This window comes from Onychomys torridus, chromosome 1, assembly GCF_903995425.1.
Source record: "Onychomys torridus chromosome 1, mOncTor1.1, whole genome shotgun sequence".
NCBI lineage: Eukaryota > Metazoa > Chordata > Mammalia > Rodentia > Cricetidae > Onychomys > Onychomys torridus.
In genome coordinates this window covers 77,149,425-77,165,494 of record NC_050443.1, presented here as the reverse complement: position 1 = coordinate 77,165,494, position 16,070 = coordinate 77,149,425, and the positions used below count along the sequence as shown (strand labels likewise).

The window sequence follows — 16,070 nt, the reverse complement described above, 5'->3', positions numbered from 1 at the left end:
TGGCTTTCATGCAGGGCTGAGCTGTAGTGTCCGGCCATCACCAATAGGTGATGCTCTCTTTGGCTCGGTTTATGTGCCCCTGGACAGAAGCCAACTCTGTGCTGGTGCCAAGGGGACCAGGATGGGGCAAGAGTGTGGTTGTGGGCTTTGGGATCTCACAGCTGCCCTGTGCAGAGAGGAATGTGACACACGGAGAGCATAGGGTCCTGAGGGCCAGGGTTCCCAAGCTCCAGGAGGCATGCCTGGGAGGGGCCTGGAAGGGCATCCCCAGGGCTCTGACGGAGGCCCCCTCCTCAGGAGGATGACCTGGCTGAGCTGGCCTCCCAGCAGTATTTTGTGGACTATGGTTCTGAGATGATTCTGGAGCGTCTGCTGAGCCTTGTGCCCACTTACATCCCTGACCGCGAGATCACGCCCCTGAAGACTCTTGAGAAGTGGGCACAGCTGGCCATTGCTGCCCACAAGAAGGTAGGAAGAGGGAGGGGCTCGGAGGAGGAGCAGCACTGAGCATCCAAGGCATCACAGTTGACATCCGATGTCTTCTGCCTGGGAGGTTGCTAGGGACCAGGGCCTCTCGCCCTCACCCCGCCCCCTACTACCATGGACATCATTCATATGTGTCTTCTGTCACTTCCTCTGGGCTGGGTACATGGGGCACAGAAGCCTCAAAGCTGGTCCTCTGGCCTCTTAAGGGATCCTCGGGGTCATGGGTTCTGAGGGTGACCTCTTCAGTTGCTTACAGTGCTGTGCTTTCTGAGTGACCACACAGGACTGATAACGGGGGTTATCTAGGAGCTGTACCCTCCTTTTTCCTAAAAGCTACAGTACCTTTCTGCTTGGGAACTCTGGGAACAGGCTCCCACCATGCTCCTTGTTTGAAGTCCCAGGCCATGACCTAATATGTGAAGTTCCCTCTGGAGCTAAGGGGTCTGCAGAAGTAATAGTGGGCATGGGCTGTGGTGAGGCATCCAAGCACCTCTCTCCTCCAAGGCCCAGCCATATCAGAGCAGACTAGGTCTAGCCTAAGGTACTGGAGGTCTCCGTGGATATAGTTTCTCATACCCTACAGATACCTCATAACCTACAGATGCCCTCTCCCTCACCCCGATGTCCTGTGGTACCTTCCACCCACCCTCTCACTTTCTCTGGTCAGCTCCCTGTAGGCCCTCCTGGTCCTAAGTGCCCCCTACAAGGGTTTCCTCCAGGCCTGGCCCTCCATCCTCTGGAGTATCTACTTCCTGCCTCCCTCCATCTCCCTTGCTCCTTGGCCATTTCTTCTTGCTCCCCTAACATCTGGCAGGTTACGGAAGCCTGTCCACTTTGCCTCCCAGGCGGCATCTCTGCCTTCCCGGCTGCCCCAGTATTTATTTCCCCAAGGCATGTGTGTGTGGCTGCTTTGGGTGGTGTGGTGGCATTCATTTTACTTTGTAGTCAGGCCTTAGGGACACAGTCATGAGTGGGACAGACATGCTCTTCTTGCATCCACAGCTGAATTCTCTTTCCCTGCATCACAGCACCTCTGAGTGTATGTCCCAGAGCCCCAGGCTCTTCTACCCTAGACAGACATGAATGTGGATGCTTTCCAGCAGGCGGGAAGAAGCCACACTGCACATGGGAACCACAGACATTTCCTTGTTGGTTGTGGGGTTTGAAGCTGAAGTCAAGGTGCTTGCTGCTGGTCTGGGTTCCCCTGAGGTCCCCCATGCTTGCTCCTTATTATCCCCTCTGTGGTCACATGCACTTGAGACTTAATTTCCTCTTCCCATGAGGAGATGGCCTGTTGGGATAGGGCCCTGTGAGAGACCCCATGTTAACCACTTCTTGCTGATCTTATCTTCAAATGTGCATCCTGGGATGAGAAGACACAAGGATTTAGAGGGGGAGAAAGATCCTGAAGCAATACAGAGAAGTTGCAAGTTGAGGGCCCTCGGCTGCCATGTTTGCTTCCCCTGGACTTGCTGGTGGCTACCCACCTTCTGCTTTGTGGCTGTCTCTCCACACACGTACACATGGTTGTTTCCTGAACACTTTGAGATTTAGTTCATTGTATCAAACTCCCAGCCAATGCTTACTGTCCTTGGCCTGGGATCCCATTGGCCACTCTCTGGGTGGCAGTGAACTATATGTGGTTGGCATAGCACTTTTATCTGGGGCTGGGTCTATGTATTGTCAAGTCCATGTGTTCATTTGGATCCCTCGATACTGCTCCAGGGTCCTAGAGTTCTTCCAGGAAACAGAATGTTGATGCTTGCTCCGTGACAGGAGTATCGCAGCAGCTCTTGCTGGGCCTGACCTCCAGGCCTATCTTTCTCTTATTCTCTGACCCTGCTCACTCCTGCTTATCCAGCCTTGTAGAAACCCACTCTTGGGACCTGGCTTTCTGTGCCATGATGCCACATCCTCTCTCTGTTCTCATGCCTCCCCACACAGCATGTGCCTCCCACCGAGCCTGACTCTGGCCTCCCAGTGGCTCACCAAAGTGGCTCACCAAAGTCCTTGGTTGGGCTGCAGCATTGGGAACTCCTTGATGGCGGCAGCTATGTGTCGTCCCCCCACCCCCCCTTTGTGCCTGGGACCTGCACGGAAACAGACTTGTAAGAGCCCTGATGCTGGATGGATAGGAGGAGACAGTGCACCAGGGGTGTCTGTGGGCTGACGGGAGTAGAAGCCCCAAACAAACAGGGTTAGCTTGTTCTGGAGCCTGCCCATTGCCCTTTGATCTTTATCCCACTCTGTCCCCTGCAGGGAATTTATGCCCAGAGGAGAACCGACGCCCAGAAGGTCAAAGAGGATGTGGTCAATTATGCCCGCTTCAAGTGGCCCTTGCTCTTCTCCAGGTTTTATGAAGCCTACAAATTCTCAGGTATCTGACCATTTCTCAGCCCTGGCTGTGACCCCAGCCATGCAGAGGGAGGGTGGTTATCTTTCTGTGGGTGCACGGTGTTCTGAGGTCCTACTGCTGAGGGGCTATGGGGGGACGTGCAGTAGGGATGACTAGTAGTAAGTGATACTCATGGCCTCCACCATGCATAGAAAAGGGTAGCCAGGTTATACTAGGGCTGCTCTGTTGGGCTGTTTCCAACAGAGGTTGGGTGGTCGTGGCTGTGCGGAAGTGACTGAGGCTGGTCTGGTTCATGTGGTCCATCAGCTCTACTTGCCTCTGTGGTCATTGCTGGGCATGTGCTCCGTGTGAGCCCTGAGCTGATCCTGGGCTTCTCCCCATGTCCCCCCTTGGTGCGGGCCAGGGACCAGCGGGAGGAAGGAGACTGAGACTGTCTTGAGCCAGCGTTCTCTTCCTACCTCTTCTTGGCTTTTACCTTGTAAGGCAGCCATGGTTAGCCCCACTCTCCCTGTGTATAAGCCAGGAATCAGCACCCTCCTGCCAAAGACACCTCCTTGTAGTTATGAGGATTAGGGAGGAGCTGGGCCCAAGATCAGGGAGACCCTCCTTTCAGAGCCTCTGTCACTGTCCCAGGCCCTCCCCTCCCCAAGAGTGACGTCATTGTGGCTGTCAACTGGACGGGTGTCTACTTCGTGGATGAGCAGGAGCAGGTGCTTCTGGAGCTGTCCTTCCCAGAGATCATGGCTGTGTCCAGCAGTAGGTGGGGATGGCCGCCAGGGCCCAGACAGAGTCATGGGAGAGAGGGTGCAGCCCCTGGGGTTTGGGACACAATCAGTGTTACCTATGGGGAGCTTGGCCAGCTGAGAAGCATGCAGAGGATGATGGGGTCCTGAAATAGCCACTTTCTATGGTGTAGTGCAGTCCAGAGCATCTGTCTGGGGTCAATGGCTCCAAGTTATATGGGGTCCTCCATACCTGATAATACAATGGCACCCCTACTGATGAGTGTAGGGAAGACTTCCTGGTGGAAGAGACATCCAGGCTGAGCCGTGAAGGGTAAATAAGGACATAGATAGGCAATGAGCAGTGCGCTGGGCCAGAGTGGACACTTCTGGACCAGACCTGACTGTAGTCATGGCTATGTCTGCCTCAGTGGGCCAGGCCTCGCCTGGTCAGGGTACTGTCGGGTGTCTGGGCCACTCTGACAGGCTGGCCTTGGTCCCCTTCAGGGAGTGCCGCATCTTGCTCTCATTGGGCTGCTCTGATCTGGGCTGTGCTACTTGTCACTCAGACTGGGCAGGGCTGACCCCGGCTGGACCCTGTTCTTCGTGTTGGTCCTGTAGGGGAGCGAAACTGATGGCCCCCAGCTTCACACTGGCCACCATCAAAGGGGACGAGTACACCTTCACATCTAGCAATGCCGAGGACATCCGTGACCTGGTGGTCACCTTTCTGGAGGGACTCCGGAAGAGGTCTAAGTATGTGGTGGCACTGCAGGACAACCCCAACCCTGGTGAGTGGCCACTGATGTGGGTGCTCAGAGGTGGTGGGCACACTGTACAGCTGGCCTGATCCTCACCACACAGCAGGTGGTTGGTGCCTTATTATCATCTTTCTAGACACCAGGCCCAGGGCAGAGCTGCCTTTCCCTGCAGTCCATTGAACACTGCCCCCTCCCCTTCTTCTAGGACTGTAACTTACCTCCTAACAACGGCTCCAAGTTATACGGGGTCCTCCATACCTGATAATACAATGGCACCCCTACTGAGCAATATGGAGCCTAGACTCGGTGGGGAGGGAAGAGGAAACAGTGGTGTTCCTGAGATAGCACAGTGACATTGACAAGGGCTGTGGGAACTTGGAGGTCAGACTCTCCACGCAGCCTGGTCCAGGGAGGATGCAAAAGTGAGCAGGGGTCTGAGGCAGAGGGCGGAGAAGACCCATGCGCAGAGGCAGGAGAAACTCCGTGTGTCCAGAACTTCTGTTGCATTGGTGTGATTGAAAAACAAAACAAAACAAACAAACAAACAAACAAAACCACAAGGGAGGAGGAAGGCCAGAAGTAAGAGGAAGGAGATGAGCTTTGAGGAGGAGGAGGACCTGCTCTGGTGGCTGGATCTGGGTGTGGGGTTTGCCCAAAGATTGTGTTGAATAGCAGAAGGGATAGAGCCTCAGTACTTCTGTGAGGATCGGCTGGTTATAGACTACCAGCCCAAAGGAAGATGTTCCAACCCAGCCCCATTTTCCGCCCCTGTGTGGACCCGCTCACCCCTGCTTCAAAGCTGGTGAGGAGTCGGGCTTCCTCAGCTTCGCCAAGGGAGACCTCATCATTCTCGACCATGACACCGGTGAGCAGGTCATGAACTCAGGCTGGGCCGGTGGTATCAACGAGAGGACCAAGCAGCGTGGGGACTTCCCCACTGACTGTGTATACGTCATGCCCACTGTCACCCTGCCACCACGGGAGATTGTGGTATGTGACCTGCACTGGGAGTCTCCCCTGGACCCTCCTTATTCCCCTTCTCGCATCTGGTGATGAGAACGAAGAATTATAATACACCAGTGATTTCTGTCTTCTGTGTAGATGGCCCTGGGGTCTTAGGGGACCACAGACTTAATGTGTGGGTATCTACCAAACTTTTATCAGTTGAGGAGAGGCCTAAAGGTAGGGTTGGGGGATCATTGTCACTATGTCTGAAGGGAAATGGGGCCACAGCTGGGCGAGGGTCTCTTTTTTTCTGGACCACAGCTCAAGGATTCAGCACAGCGCCCCAGGCAGCTCCTGTGCAAGTGTCGTGGGACTGGGCTGTTCTGAGTCCAGGATGCTTGAGACACAAGAACTATAGGCATGGGAAGAAAAGGCTTGGTGTCTGCCCCCCATGGAGACCAAGTCTCTGCCCTATTCTGGAAGGCTCCAGCTTTACCATATCCCAGTGGCCCTAGCCGAATAATTGACATGAACTCCCTGTCTCATGCCCACTAGGCCTTGGTCACCATGACCCCAGACCAGAGGCAGGATGTTGTCCGGCTCTTGCAGCTGCGCACAGCAGAGCCAGAGGTGCGCTCCAAGCCCTACACGCTGGAGGAGTTCTCCTATGACTACTTCAGGTGATGTTGGGTGACGGCAGTCCTGGGGCAAGAATGGCCCACTTTGAGATGCCCCTACCTGTGAGCAGAGCCAGGTCAGGGGCCATATAGACAGTTTCTGTTGTCCAGAATGTGCCCCCTCGTGTGGTCTCATCTCATCCTTCCTTCCTCTGGGTGGTTCCTGTGCTACCTGGAACGGAAGCTGGGCAGGAAGATGGATGCTGTGGCTTGGGGTGCTCAGCTCTGGCTGGGGCTGTCTGGGAGCAGTGCAGAGAGGCTCCCAGGGGGAGCAAGCGGGGGAGGGGCTCTCACCAACCAGGACCTCTCTACCCAGCTTCCTGTGGTGGGGTGGGTGCTGACCATCTCTGCACCTGACAGACCCCCACCCAAGCACACGCTGAGCCGTGTCATGGTGTCCAAGGCCCGTGGTAAGGACCGGCTGTGGAGCCACACACGAGAACCACTCAAGCAAGCCCTGCTCAAGAAGATCCTGGGCAGTGAGGAACTCTCCCAGGAAGCCTGCATGGCCTTCATAGATATCCACTGCAGGAGGGGGGAGTAGGGAGGGAGAGGGGGTGGCGGGGTTAAGGAGGGATGCAGGGAGGGCACTTAGGGTGAAGCATGGTAAGACTTTTCTCCACAGAGCTGGCTGGGTCCTGGGGACAGATGGAAGACCCTGTACATGGCAATTCACAGTAGGCAAGGGACAGCCTCATTCACCACCTCCTCGGATCTTGTCATTCTGTTGAAATATGAGCATTTTGTCCTGTGCTGGGGCAGGCACAGAGACAAAGGTGTGGCCAGAGCCAGCCCTTGGCCTCATAAGGATGCCATGCTGGCCAGAATCTGTGGTCATGGTGCTGGCCCAGGAAGTGGCCTGACCCAACCTATAGAGAAGATTTTCCTGGGGGGGGTGGCATACACAAAGGCCCCCAGGCAAATCAGCAGAGCTATTTCAAGAGCACACAATAATTCAGCACATCTGGAGGGCAGATATATGCTGAGGAAAGGTTCCCACGCCCTCTTAAAAAGCTATGGTTGCTGGAGATATAATTGGGTGGTATAGTGCTTGCCTAGCAGGCCAGGCTCTGAGGTCAATCCCAGCAACACACACACACACACACACACACACACACACACACACACACACACAGAGCACCAGATTAGTCTGTCTGTGTCCCATGAACAGGGGAGCTGCTGAGCAGGGGAGGCACAATCAGATGGGTGATTGGGCAAAGTTTTCTGGCTGCCTTGAATACTTGGGATGTAGGGCTTGAGGAAGGGTGGCCATGATGGGGAAGGGAAGAGAGGTGGTGAGCAGGCCATATCTACTCTGTAACTCAGAGACTTGAGTTCCAGGGTAGAGAGAGTCTGGTCCCCTGCTTCCGAGGCCAGTGTATCCCCTTCAGCCACAAGAACTTCCTTAACAGCCTCCCACCTGTACTCAAGTACATGGGTGACTACCCATCCAAGAGGACACGCTCTGTCAATGAGCTCACTGACCAGATCTTTGAGGGGGCACTGAAGGCTGAACCCCTCAAAGATGAGGCCTACGTGCAGATTCTGAAGCAGCTGACTGACAATCACATCAGGTGAGCAGTCATGGGCAGGGACCTCCTGAGGCAGTTGAGGCTGTCCCCATCAGCCTGGCCTGGGGCCCAAGGTCCACCTGTCAAGAACCAAGAATGGGCAAACCTAAGAGTAGTCTTCCAAGTCCGCAGCCCAGCCCTCCCAATGGCCATTCCCGACACCTATCCCGATGTGGGCTGAGGTGGCTGTCAGTCCAATGGTCCATCTGGAGAAGCTCCGGGGCTGGGAGCATTGGGCCTACAGGAGATCCGTCCTTCACTTCTTTACTGGGCCAGCCTGAGGCAGGAGTGGAAAGTCAAACCCGCGCTCACTCAGAGACTATGGAGAGCTCTACCTGGCTCCCTGGCTCAGCTTCATCTCCCACTCTGTGTGAGATGGTGTTGAGGGCCTGCGATCCAGGTAGGAGAAAAGTCCTTACCAAGACCAGAAAACAAGATTTATTGGCATATGCTGTAAGATGGTAGGGGAAGACTTACTTCCCAGAGGGGATCACACCCTAATGGGAAGCCATCACGCTCTGTCCTGGCCAGGGTTGATACAGAGGCCTTCTAACCAAGACAGTCACAAATGCCAGCTTCTTAAGGCGAAGGGGCCACCTCATGCCTCCAGATCTAATGACTTTGCAAAGATGGACAGCATCACTGGGAAGGCCCCAGTGCCTGAGTTCAAACGCCTGGGAAGAGTCCCTTTTGCCCACATGCCACATGGATAAAAGGGTTTAGTAAGGTCAGGGAGAGCTAAGGCTGGAGCAGAGGTAAGTGCCTGTGTTTAGGGGTTCACGGCTCATGCCATCTCAGGAGTCCAATTGAGTAGCTCCCTCTCTGGTCCCTTCAAGACTTCACAGTGAGGTTTAGCTTACACAGCTGTAGATTCCATAGGAAGGTCCTTAGTTGTTTTGTGGTTAGAATTCTGTCAAAATGAGATCCTAGTGCTGATGGGGAGGTTCCTGTGCTTGGAGTTCAGGTCAGGCTCAGGCGGTGGCCCCGTTGAAAGGAGATTTTGTCTTTGAAGAAGTCTCATAGCCACATAAAGCTAGTTTTTGAAGAGTAAGGACAGTGTTTTGATCTGCGATGGGTTTGTGTGGGCTACAGTTTAATAAATTGTCAGTGTACTTAAGGAGCTGCTCCCAATGCATAGATTTAAGGGATGGCAGGTCTTTTGGTTAAAGCTTGGCCAAAAAAGTTGGGACTATCCCAGAGCCTCTGAGGTAAGGCAGTCCAGGTAAGCTGCTATTGAATAACGTGGGTGAAGGGGTCCTGTCATTTGAAAGCAAATCGGAATGGAGGGTCTGGGTGGGTGGGATGGGAAAGGAAATATCCTTAAGGTCTAGCACTGTTACCCAGGAGGGGTTGCAGGCTGCCTGTTCCACAAGAGTGTAAGGTCTGGAAACTATGGTGTGCATTGGGACCACAGCTTCACTGATGGTTTCATTACTCGGGCAGACTGGGGACCATTCTGTAGGACCCATCTGACTTTAAATGCCGATAGGAGTGTTGCATAATGTGTGACAACTTATAAATGGAAGTCTACAAGCCCTCTTTGCACATGAAGCTTTTAAGGTTATTGGGCCTTTCCTTTAATGAAAGTCATTGAGAGTCCGTAAGTGCCATTGTTCTAACAGAAGTGGCTGCTAGTGTCAGGAGGGGGACATCCCAGACTATGTGGGGAACTTGTTGGGCTATGAGGCTAGTAGACATTATAGGGAGCATCTTTAGGGACATGATGGGACAGGGACTGTTAGGATAAGGGTCTCAAAAAGTCTTAGATGAGTCTAGACTTTAAACAAGGAAGGAAACAGGGCAGCTAGGAAGGACCAGGAGGGGATGGATGAAAACGCACTTACGCATCACACATGTTAAGAAGGGCATACAGTAGGCTGACTGGGGCTTGCCATTAGAACCAGTGAGGATTTGAGCTGGAAGGTCAACCCAAAAGGTTGTTCAGGGCAGAGAAAGTCGCTCTGTACCTATGACAGTTGTCATCTGGGCCCTGCCATTCTCAGGTTGTCTGAAGTTCATCACTACATGGGAGCCCAGGTAGTGTCAGGGACTCTGGTCCTCTGACGGAGAGAGAGGAGACGGCTCGTTTCACTGAGTACCTCAAGTCTAAGAGCAAAATCAAGGCCACTTGTCCCTTTTTCAGGTTTGTCCTTAGATGGAGGATGGATTGTCCGAGAGAGAGAGAGGAGAGAGAGAGAGAGAGAGAGAGAGAGAGAGAGAGAGAGAGATGTTATTGCTTCTTCAGGGTCCCCAATCTGCATTTTAGACATAGTCCTGGGAAAGACTTATAGTCTGGTGGTTTTGGGTACACTGACTGAAATGTCCTAATTGTCATTATGACAGCAGAAAAGGAGCATTCATACGAAGTCCACACACACTGGAAACACGTAGGCATAGGTTCTGAATGAAGCTCTCAAATTTTTTTGAGGTGGGCAGAGAATAAGCGAGCTTGCCATTTGTACTTTTCATGCCCCAGCGTGGCCTTTCCGTCTCTTGAGATCCCTTTTTAGTTATTAAATATCTTGAAGGGTGCATCTGGTAACGTGGGGAAAAGGAGTCTTGGGTTCCTGGTCTAGCTTTTGTAGATGGTTGTGGCCCTTGGGGTCCAGACTGGAATACTTGCAAATGGTTCCTGCTAGCCTAAGTTGAGGATGGTGAAGTCCCTGTGTTACCTCCGGCATCTTGTCATGGTTAAGATATTTGAAAATGACCTTTGTCATCGTTCTGTTAGACAAGATATTCACTTTAAAGTCCCAGCAGCTCCTTACCCATTGTCTTTTACAGTGGTGGCCTGATTTGACCAGTTCAGTCTCTATCAGGTGCCAAGGTGGAAGCTGAGCTGGTTGTGACTGAGTTAAGAGCCTGGCCTCATCAGCCCAGCCAGGCACATGCTAAGGCAGGCAACTCTTGATAGACACACAGAAAGTCGTTGTTAGGGTGATGAATGTTTGCCAGGTTAGGTCAAAGCCATAATCGCCGGACGGTGGTGGCGCACGCCTTTAATCCCAGCACTCGGGAGGCAGAGCCAAGAGGATCTCTGTGAGTTCGAGGCCAGCCTGGTCTATAGAACGAGATCCAGGACAGAAACCAAAACTACACAGAGAAACCCTGTCTCGAAAAAACAAAAACAAACAAACAAAAAAAGCCATAATGGACCCTTTGATTTCCTTAGGGAAGGTAAAGGATTTTGAGTAAATGGCTGCAGTGTAGACAGTATTTGGGACAGATCGATGTGGGAAGTGATGTTTACCAAGGTGATGCGGAGGTCCCTGTTAGCCACCTTGTGAAGGAGAGAGATTCCTTCTGAGGAGGGAATTTCTCTGAGGGAGTGAAGGTGCTTTTAATTGCTCTGTGAGTTCCTTATACGGAGTTCCTGAGTGACCATGAGGAGAAGCTCCTCAGGGAGAGAAGAAGGGAAAGGAGAGAGGGGTTGGGGTGGGGGGAAGTGGGGGGGGGGGAGCAGAGTTGCCCAGGGTAAGGGGCTTAGATATGCCCCAAGGAAGGATCAGGGATGGCTGGGTTTAAGGAAGAGGAGCCTAGCGGAAGTCCAGTGCAGCCCAAGTGACATTCCTCCTGCAGTGCAGGATCCTGTGACAAACCAGGGCGCCTTTCTGACTCCTGGAAGTGGAACTTAGCCTCACTTCAAAGCCACACCCACAGGCTGAAGTAGCCCCAACAGGGAAACTCACAAGCTGATCCTGGCCATGAGTCAGTCCTGAGGGGGTGGGAGACTTGATGTTCAGGAGTAGTGAAAACCTGGATGTCTGTCACTCCCTGCTTGGGAGAGCAGCAAATGTCGCAATGTGGGAAGAAGGGGGGGGGGGGAAGGGGGATCCTTGTGATTGTGTACGAAGTTTCTCAGCCAAGCTGCCGCTGCCATTGCCATCTGTGCAACACCCGGAGGATGAGGGGGTCCTCCGAGGGAAGGCAACGTGGACTCTTATGGATAAGGGCTGGCAGCCTCCTTTTTCTGTTACCTTCATGATCCACCAACAAATAGTCGTGGCTGGGGTCCATCACCCACAGTGGGAAGTAAGGCTTTTCTCCAAGGGGTTAAAAAACCTCCTTAGTCTGTGCCCCAAAGCCCAGCCAGGGGCCATCAACTGCCTCTGGAGTACCCAGTCAGCCACCACAGGCACCAGGTCAAGTAGCTAAGAGGCTTGTCCCCCTGCCTCCCGCCCCCGTATAGGCCACCCACCCAAATGCTATGTCAGGTGGCGTCTGAAGAGGCCAGTGACAGGGGTGGGTGAAAGAACTTACCAAGACAGAATAAGCAAGGGAAGGTTTACAGAAACATTGCAAGGTGACAATGGCCAAGTTCCCAAAGGACTCAAACCCGGGAGAGAGGGGAGCTCTTTTCAGGGTAGTTAAAAGAAAAGTCATGGCCTTCCCCTCTGAAACATCTGTCTGCCTCACATTGGATGCCTCGCTGGACATCTTGTCATTTTGCATAGAGCTGAGTTTTGTAATACATGCTATTTCTTTGTGGGACTAGCTGTCCATGTAAGACACCATGCGTCACTAGGGGTCAGTGCCTAGATGGCCTGGCCTGTGTGTAAAGTGCAGGATTCTCTGCAGTGGGGCCAGGATGCACGAAGACAGATTGCAGCTGGGGCTTAGTGTGATCTACTTTCTGAAATACTGGCCTTGCTCCCCTCTGGAGGCAGCAGAGACCTTGTTCCAAGTCTAGACCGCCCCAAGGTAGTGACAGCCTAGTTCTGGGACTGGAATGGCATATCCATCTGTACCAGCATTCTCCTCTCTTTGTACTCCGCGTTTCTGCGAGGTCCACTCTGGAAGCGAACACATCAGGTCTCTTCACACTGCCAGGCCTTCCCCTGGGCAGGGTCACCTTTCATCTCTGTGTGTCAGAATTTGTCTCGCTTTCAAAGCCTACATTAATACCACCTTGTACAGAGCCCTCCACACGTCCTTGCTCCATCAGGTCCAGGGAACCAAGGGGTGCCTGACGGTGTGGGGGGTCTGGCTTAACAGCATAATGAGTTGAGGAGCTCAGTGAGCGTATACACTGCACTTACATCCACATCCCTGGGGATGTGAGGATGGCATCTCAGCTGACCCAGACAGAGTGCTGAGCAACTGTGGGCTTTCATTCTTGTCCCCCCAGGGACTGGTGACTGTATGGCCTGGCACGGGCGCATGGCCACACTGAGTAGCTCTGTTTGGTTCTGGCTGTCAAGGATGCGTGTCTTCTGGCCCCTGGACAGAAGGTGTAGCTCCAGGATGCACAGGTCCCTGTAACTCCCCCTGGTCCTTCTCTCACAGGTACAGCGAAGAGCGGGGCTGGGAGCTTCTCTGGCTGTGTACAGGCCTCTTCCCACCCAGCAACATCCTCCTGCCCCACGTGCAGCGTTTCCTGCAGTCTCGCAAGCACTGCCCTCTGGCCCTGGACTGCCTGCAGCGGCTCCAGAAAGCGCTGAGGTAGGGGGAGGGGCAAGTACCAGGTGGGGAGTGGGGTGAGGGGCATCTGGCCACACCCAGTTGTGGGACAAACCCTTGGGGGTGAGGACGTGAGCACTCAGTGTGGGGCCTGTCCCTGAGTCCCCCAGCTTCACGGTGGCCACCCTGGGGAGCCTGGCTGCTCCTTGAGAGGCTTAAGCCTTCTGGAAGACTGGGAAGGTGGGCCCTGGGCCCCACTGTGGACTCTGCCAAGCTCACTCACACCCTTGGCTCTCGCCCCCTCCCCTCCCTCCAGTCACCGTCCCACTTACTGGGATGGGACCTCGGGGCTCTGGGAGGCCACGTAACCGAGCCCACTGCTGGGCATGAAGACAGACAGGGTTCTCTCGTTTCCTCTCATCCCCAGCCTGATGGACATGCTTACCCTTCCCTCTCCCTCCACGTTTCAGAAATGGGTCCCGGAAGTACCCCCCACATCTGGTGGAGGTGGAGGCCATCCAGCACAAGACCACCCAGATATTCCACAAGGTCTACTTCCCCGACGACACTGACGAGGTGAGGGGCCCTGCAGCGCGGGCCTGACTCCCAGACAGCATCAAGCTTCCTCAGCCTGCACATGGTGTCTCTAACACAACCCGGCACCCTAACAGCTCATTCTCTTGCCCTTGGGTAGAGCCAGGACTTGATCAAAAGCCGACAGGCAGACACCCCTCTGCTCCCACAATCAGGCTTCCTGTTCTGAGTGGGACATCTTAACTTGGATCCTGGAGACTCAGAGATGCTACAGGTTCTGTGGCAAACTCAAAATTTCTCAGAATCCTTCCTACCTGTATTCCATCCCATCTCTCCTCTCACCCTCAAACGCCACCCCCTCTCACATCTTCTTACAATCTGGGCTGCTTTTCCCTTTTCAAGCCACCACACACACACACACACACACACACACACACACACACGCACACGCACACGCACACACACACACACACACACACACACACACACACACACACGCACGCACACACATAGACACACATACTGTCTGTGAGTCCCTGCCTCTGATACTGCCTGTGAGTCCCTGCCTCTGTTCTCACTATCCAGGCCTGGACCTGGAGGGCGGGCCAGCGACAATGAGATCTGGGAAGACCCAGGTGGGAGTGGCCTTTTGTTTTCTTCAAAGGCTACACGCAGCTCTGAATCCACCAGGAACAACCCAATAGGGCAGGGGTCTTGGAGGAGCTCGCGTAGGAGGAGAGCAGAGATGGGGGGAGGGCCCTGCAGAAGTCAAGTGAGTGCTACCCCTAGGCTTTTGAGGTGGAGTCCAGCACCAAGGCCAAGGACTTCTGTCAGAACATCGCCAGCCGGCTGCTCCTCAAGTCTTCCGAGGGATTCAGCCTTTTTGTCAAAATCGCAGACAAGGTGGGTCTGCCCAACTTTTGGAGACTTCCTGGGGCCCCAGGAACCTACAGGGGGTGGAGAGGAGGAAGGAGGCAGGCACAAGGAGTATCAGACTGCCCACCTCCTTCTTGCATGGCAAGAAAGCTCCCCTTACCATGGCACAGCTGCCCCTAAAGCTCTGTCCTCTGAGGCACCACACACGGCTGCAAAACTCTTCTGAGCATCATATGCCCAGGTGCCCCATGCTCTGGTCCCACAGGGCTCACTGACTTTGTCCCCTCAGCAAATTCACCCTGGAATTAACCTTCAGAGGGTAGAATGCCCATTACTGCTTCATCAGAGGGGTTAGGTAACTTATCCATGATCACACAGCTGGACCCAGATCCAGGTGTGCTCTCCCTAAAGGTCTCATAAACCAGCTGTAATGCCTCCCCAAAGGAAGGCTTCCTCAAGCATCCTGTGTGTTCATTCTGTCTCACTTTGTGACTGTCGCTGTGTCAAACATGGGGACCCAGAGACAATGTCTACAAGGTCCTTGGTCCAGAGCCTGTGGGAGGAGCTGGACACAGACACCAGAGACAGTTGAGGCTGAGACTAGATCTTGTTCTTGGCCATGTTGCTTTGGGCCTGGGCAGTTTTTGGTGTGCCAGGCACTAGGTGGGACGATGCCATCCCAGGCAGGAGGCTGGCATTCCAGAGATGCTGACTAGGCACAGGTAGTGTGGGTGGGATTGACACACTGAACCCCTCTGGCCAGGAGTGGAGTCTTTCCATAGAAGTAGCTGACAGGAATATCGGTGGGCAAATCAGAACCAAAGCCGACGGGCTGCAATGGTTTCATCCCCAGGTCATCAGTGTCCCTGAGAATGACTTCTTCTTTGACTTTGTTCGACACCTCACAGACTGGATAAAGAAAGCACGACCCATCAAGGATGGTAAGGGGCTGGGCTCTGCCATGTTAGAGGCATGGACACAGGGACATGCTGGCTCTGGGCCAGGCTGCAAAGCCCACTGGTTAGCCATGTAAGGGGCTCCTCTGGGGCTGGTGCTAGGCTGGTAGAGTCAGAGAACCTTTTCTGCTGAGACTCCATGTGACCAGCTGCCCTGTGCCACAGGAATCGTGCCCTCGCTCACCTACCAGGTGTTCTTCATGAAGAAGTTGTGGACCACCACAGTGCCAGGCAAGGACCCCATGGCCGACTCCATCTTCCATTATTACCAGGTGAGCTGTGCTGTGACCTCTGTTCCCTCTGCTTCCTGGGTCACTGGCCTGGTGGCTTCCTTGTGAGGCTAGAGAGTGCCTTTGACAGACAAAGGCTTGTAACCACTGCTTCGAAAGGCCATCTGTTGAGACCACTGAGTCTCCAGACAGTTGTATGAACTCAGACCCTGTCTCATCCTCTTCCAGTCCTGAAGGCTTGACTGAGCCTTCTTCTGAGGTCCTTGTCCTTGCTAGCTCAGGCTGCTCCATGCTCTGAATCCTTCGGATGCAGGTGTTTGCTGGTGTGGCCGAGTCCATCCAAGCCCTCTTGGGCTCTGTAGACATTGTCAGACAGGAAACCTGGAGGGATGCTCACAGGCAGAGCGTCTGCCTTCCCATTCCTTCTGCCCTTCCATTTAACCCCTTAAATCAGCATGTTCCTATTCTGGAGGAACAGACACAGAGCATCTGAGTGATACAGTTGGGGTCACACAGCTGGTGGAACTGGGCTCCCACTCTGTGTGACTGCTGCTCA

General features: G+C 53.9%; 1 protein-coding gene across 1 annotated transcript in view; it reads left to right on the top strand.

The window, feature by feature from the left end:
• The window catches only part of Myo7a (myosin VIIA), a 70,521-nt gene that overhangs the window by 50,320 nt on the left and 4,131 nt on the right, over window positions 1-16,070 (top strand). The window contains exons 32-44 of the mRNA XM_036175115.1: window positions 298-468; window positions 2,746-2,863; window positions 3,476-3,602; window positions 4,186-4,355; window positions 5,125-5,315; window positions 5,826-5,950; window positions 6,308-6,465; window positions 7,368-7,521; window positions 12,805-12,960; window positions 13,389-13,494; window positions 14,242-14,355; window positions 15,182-15,269; window positions 15,450-15,556. Of these exons, the coding sequence (XP_036031008.1) occupies window positions 298-468; window positions 2,746-2,863; window positions 3,476-3,602; window positions 4,186-4,355; window positions 5,125-5,315; window positions 5,826-5,950; window positions 6,308-6,465; window positions 7,368-7,521; window positions 12,805-12,960; window positions 13,389-13,494; window positions 14,242-14,355; window positions 15,182-15,269; window positions 15,450-15,556 (1,785 nt within the window). The remainder of the gene's footprint in view (window positions 1-297; window positions 469-2,745; window positions 2,864-3,475; window positions 3,603-4,185; window positions 4,356-5,124; window positions 5,316-5,825; window positions 5,951-6,307; window positions 6,466-7,367; window positions 7,522-12,804; window positions 12,961-13,388; window positions 13,495-14,241; window positions 14,356-15,181; window positions 15,270-15,449; window positions 15,557-16,070) is intronic.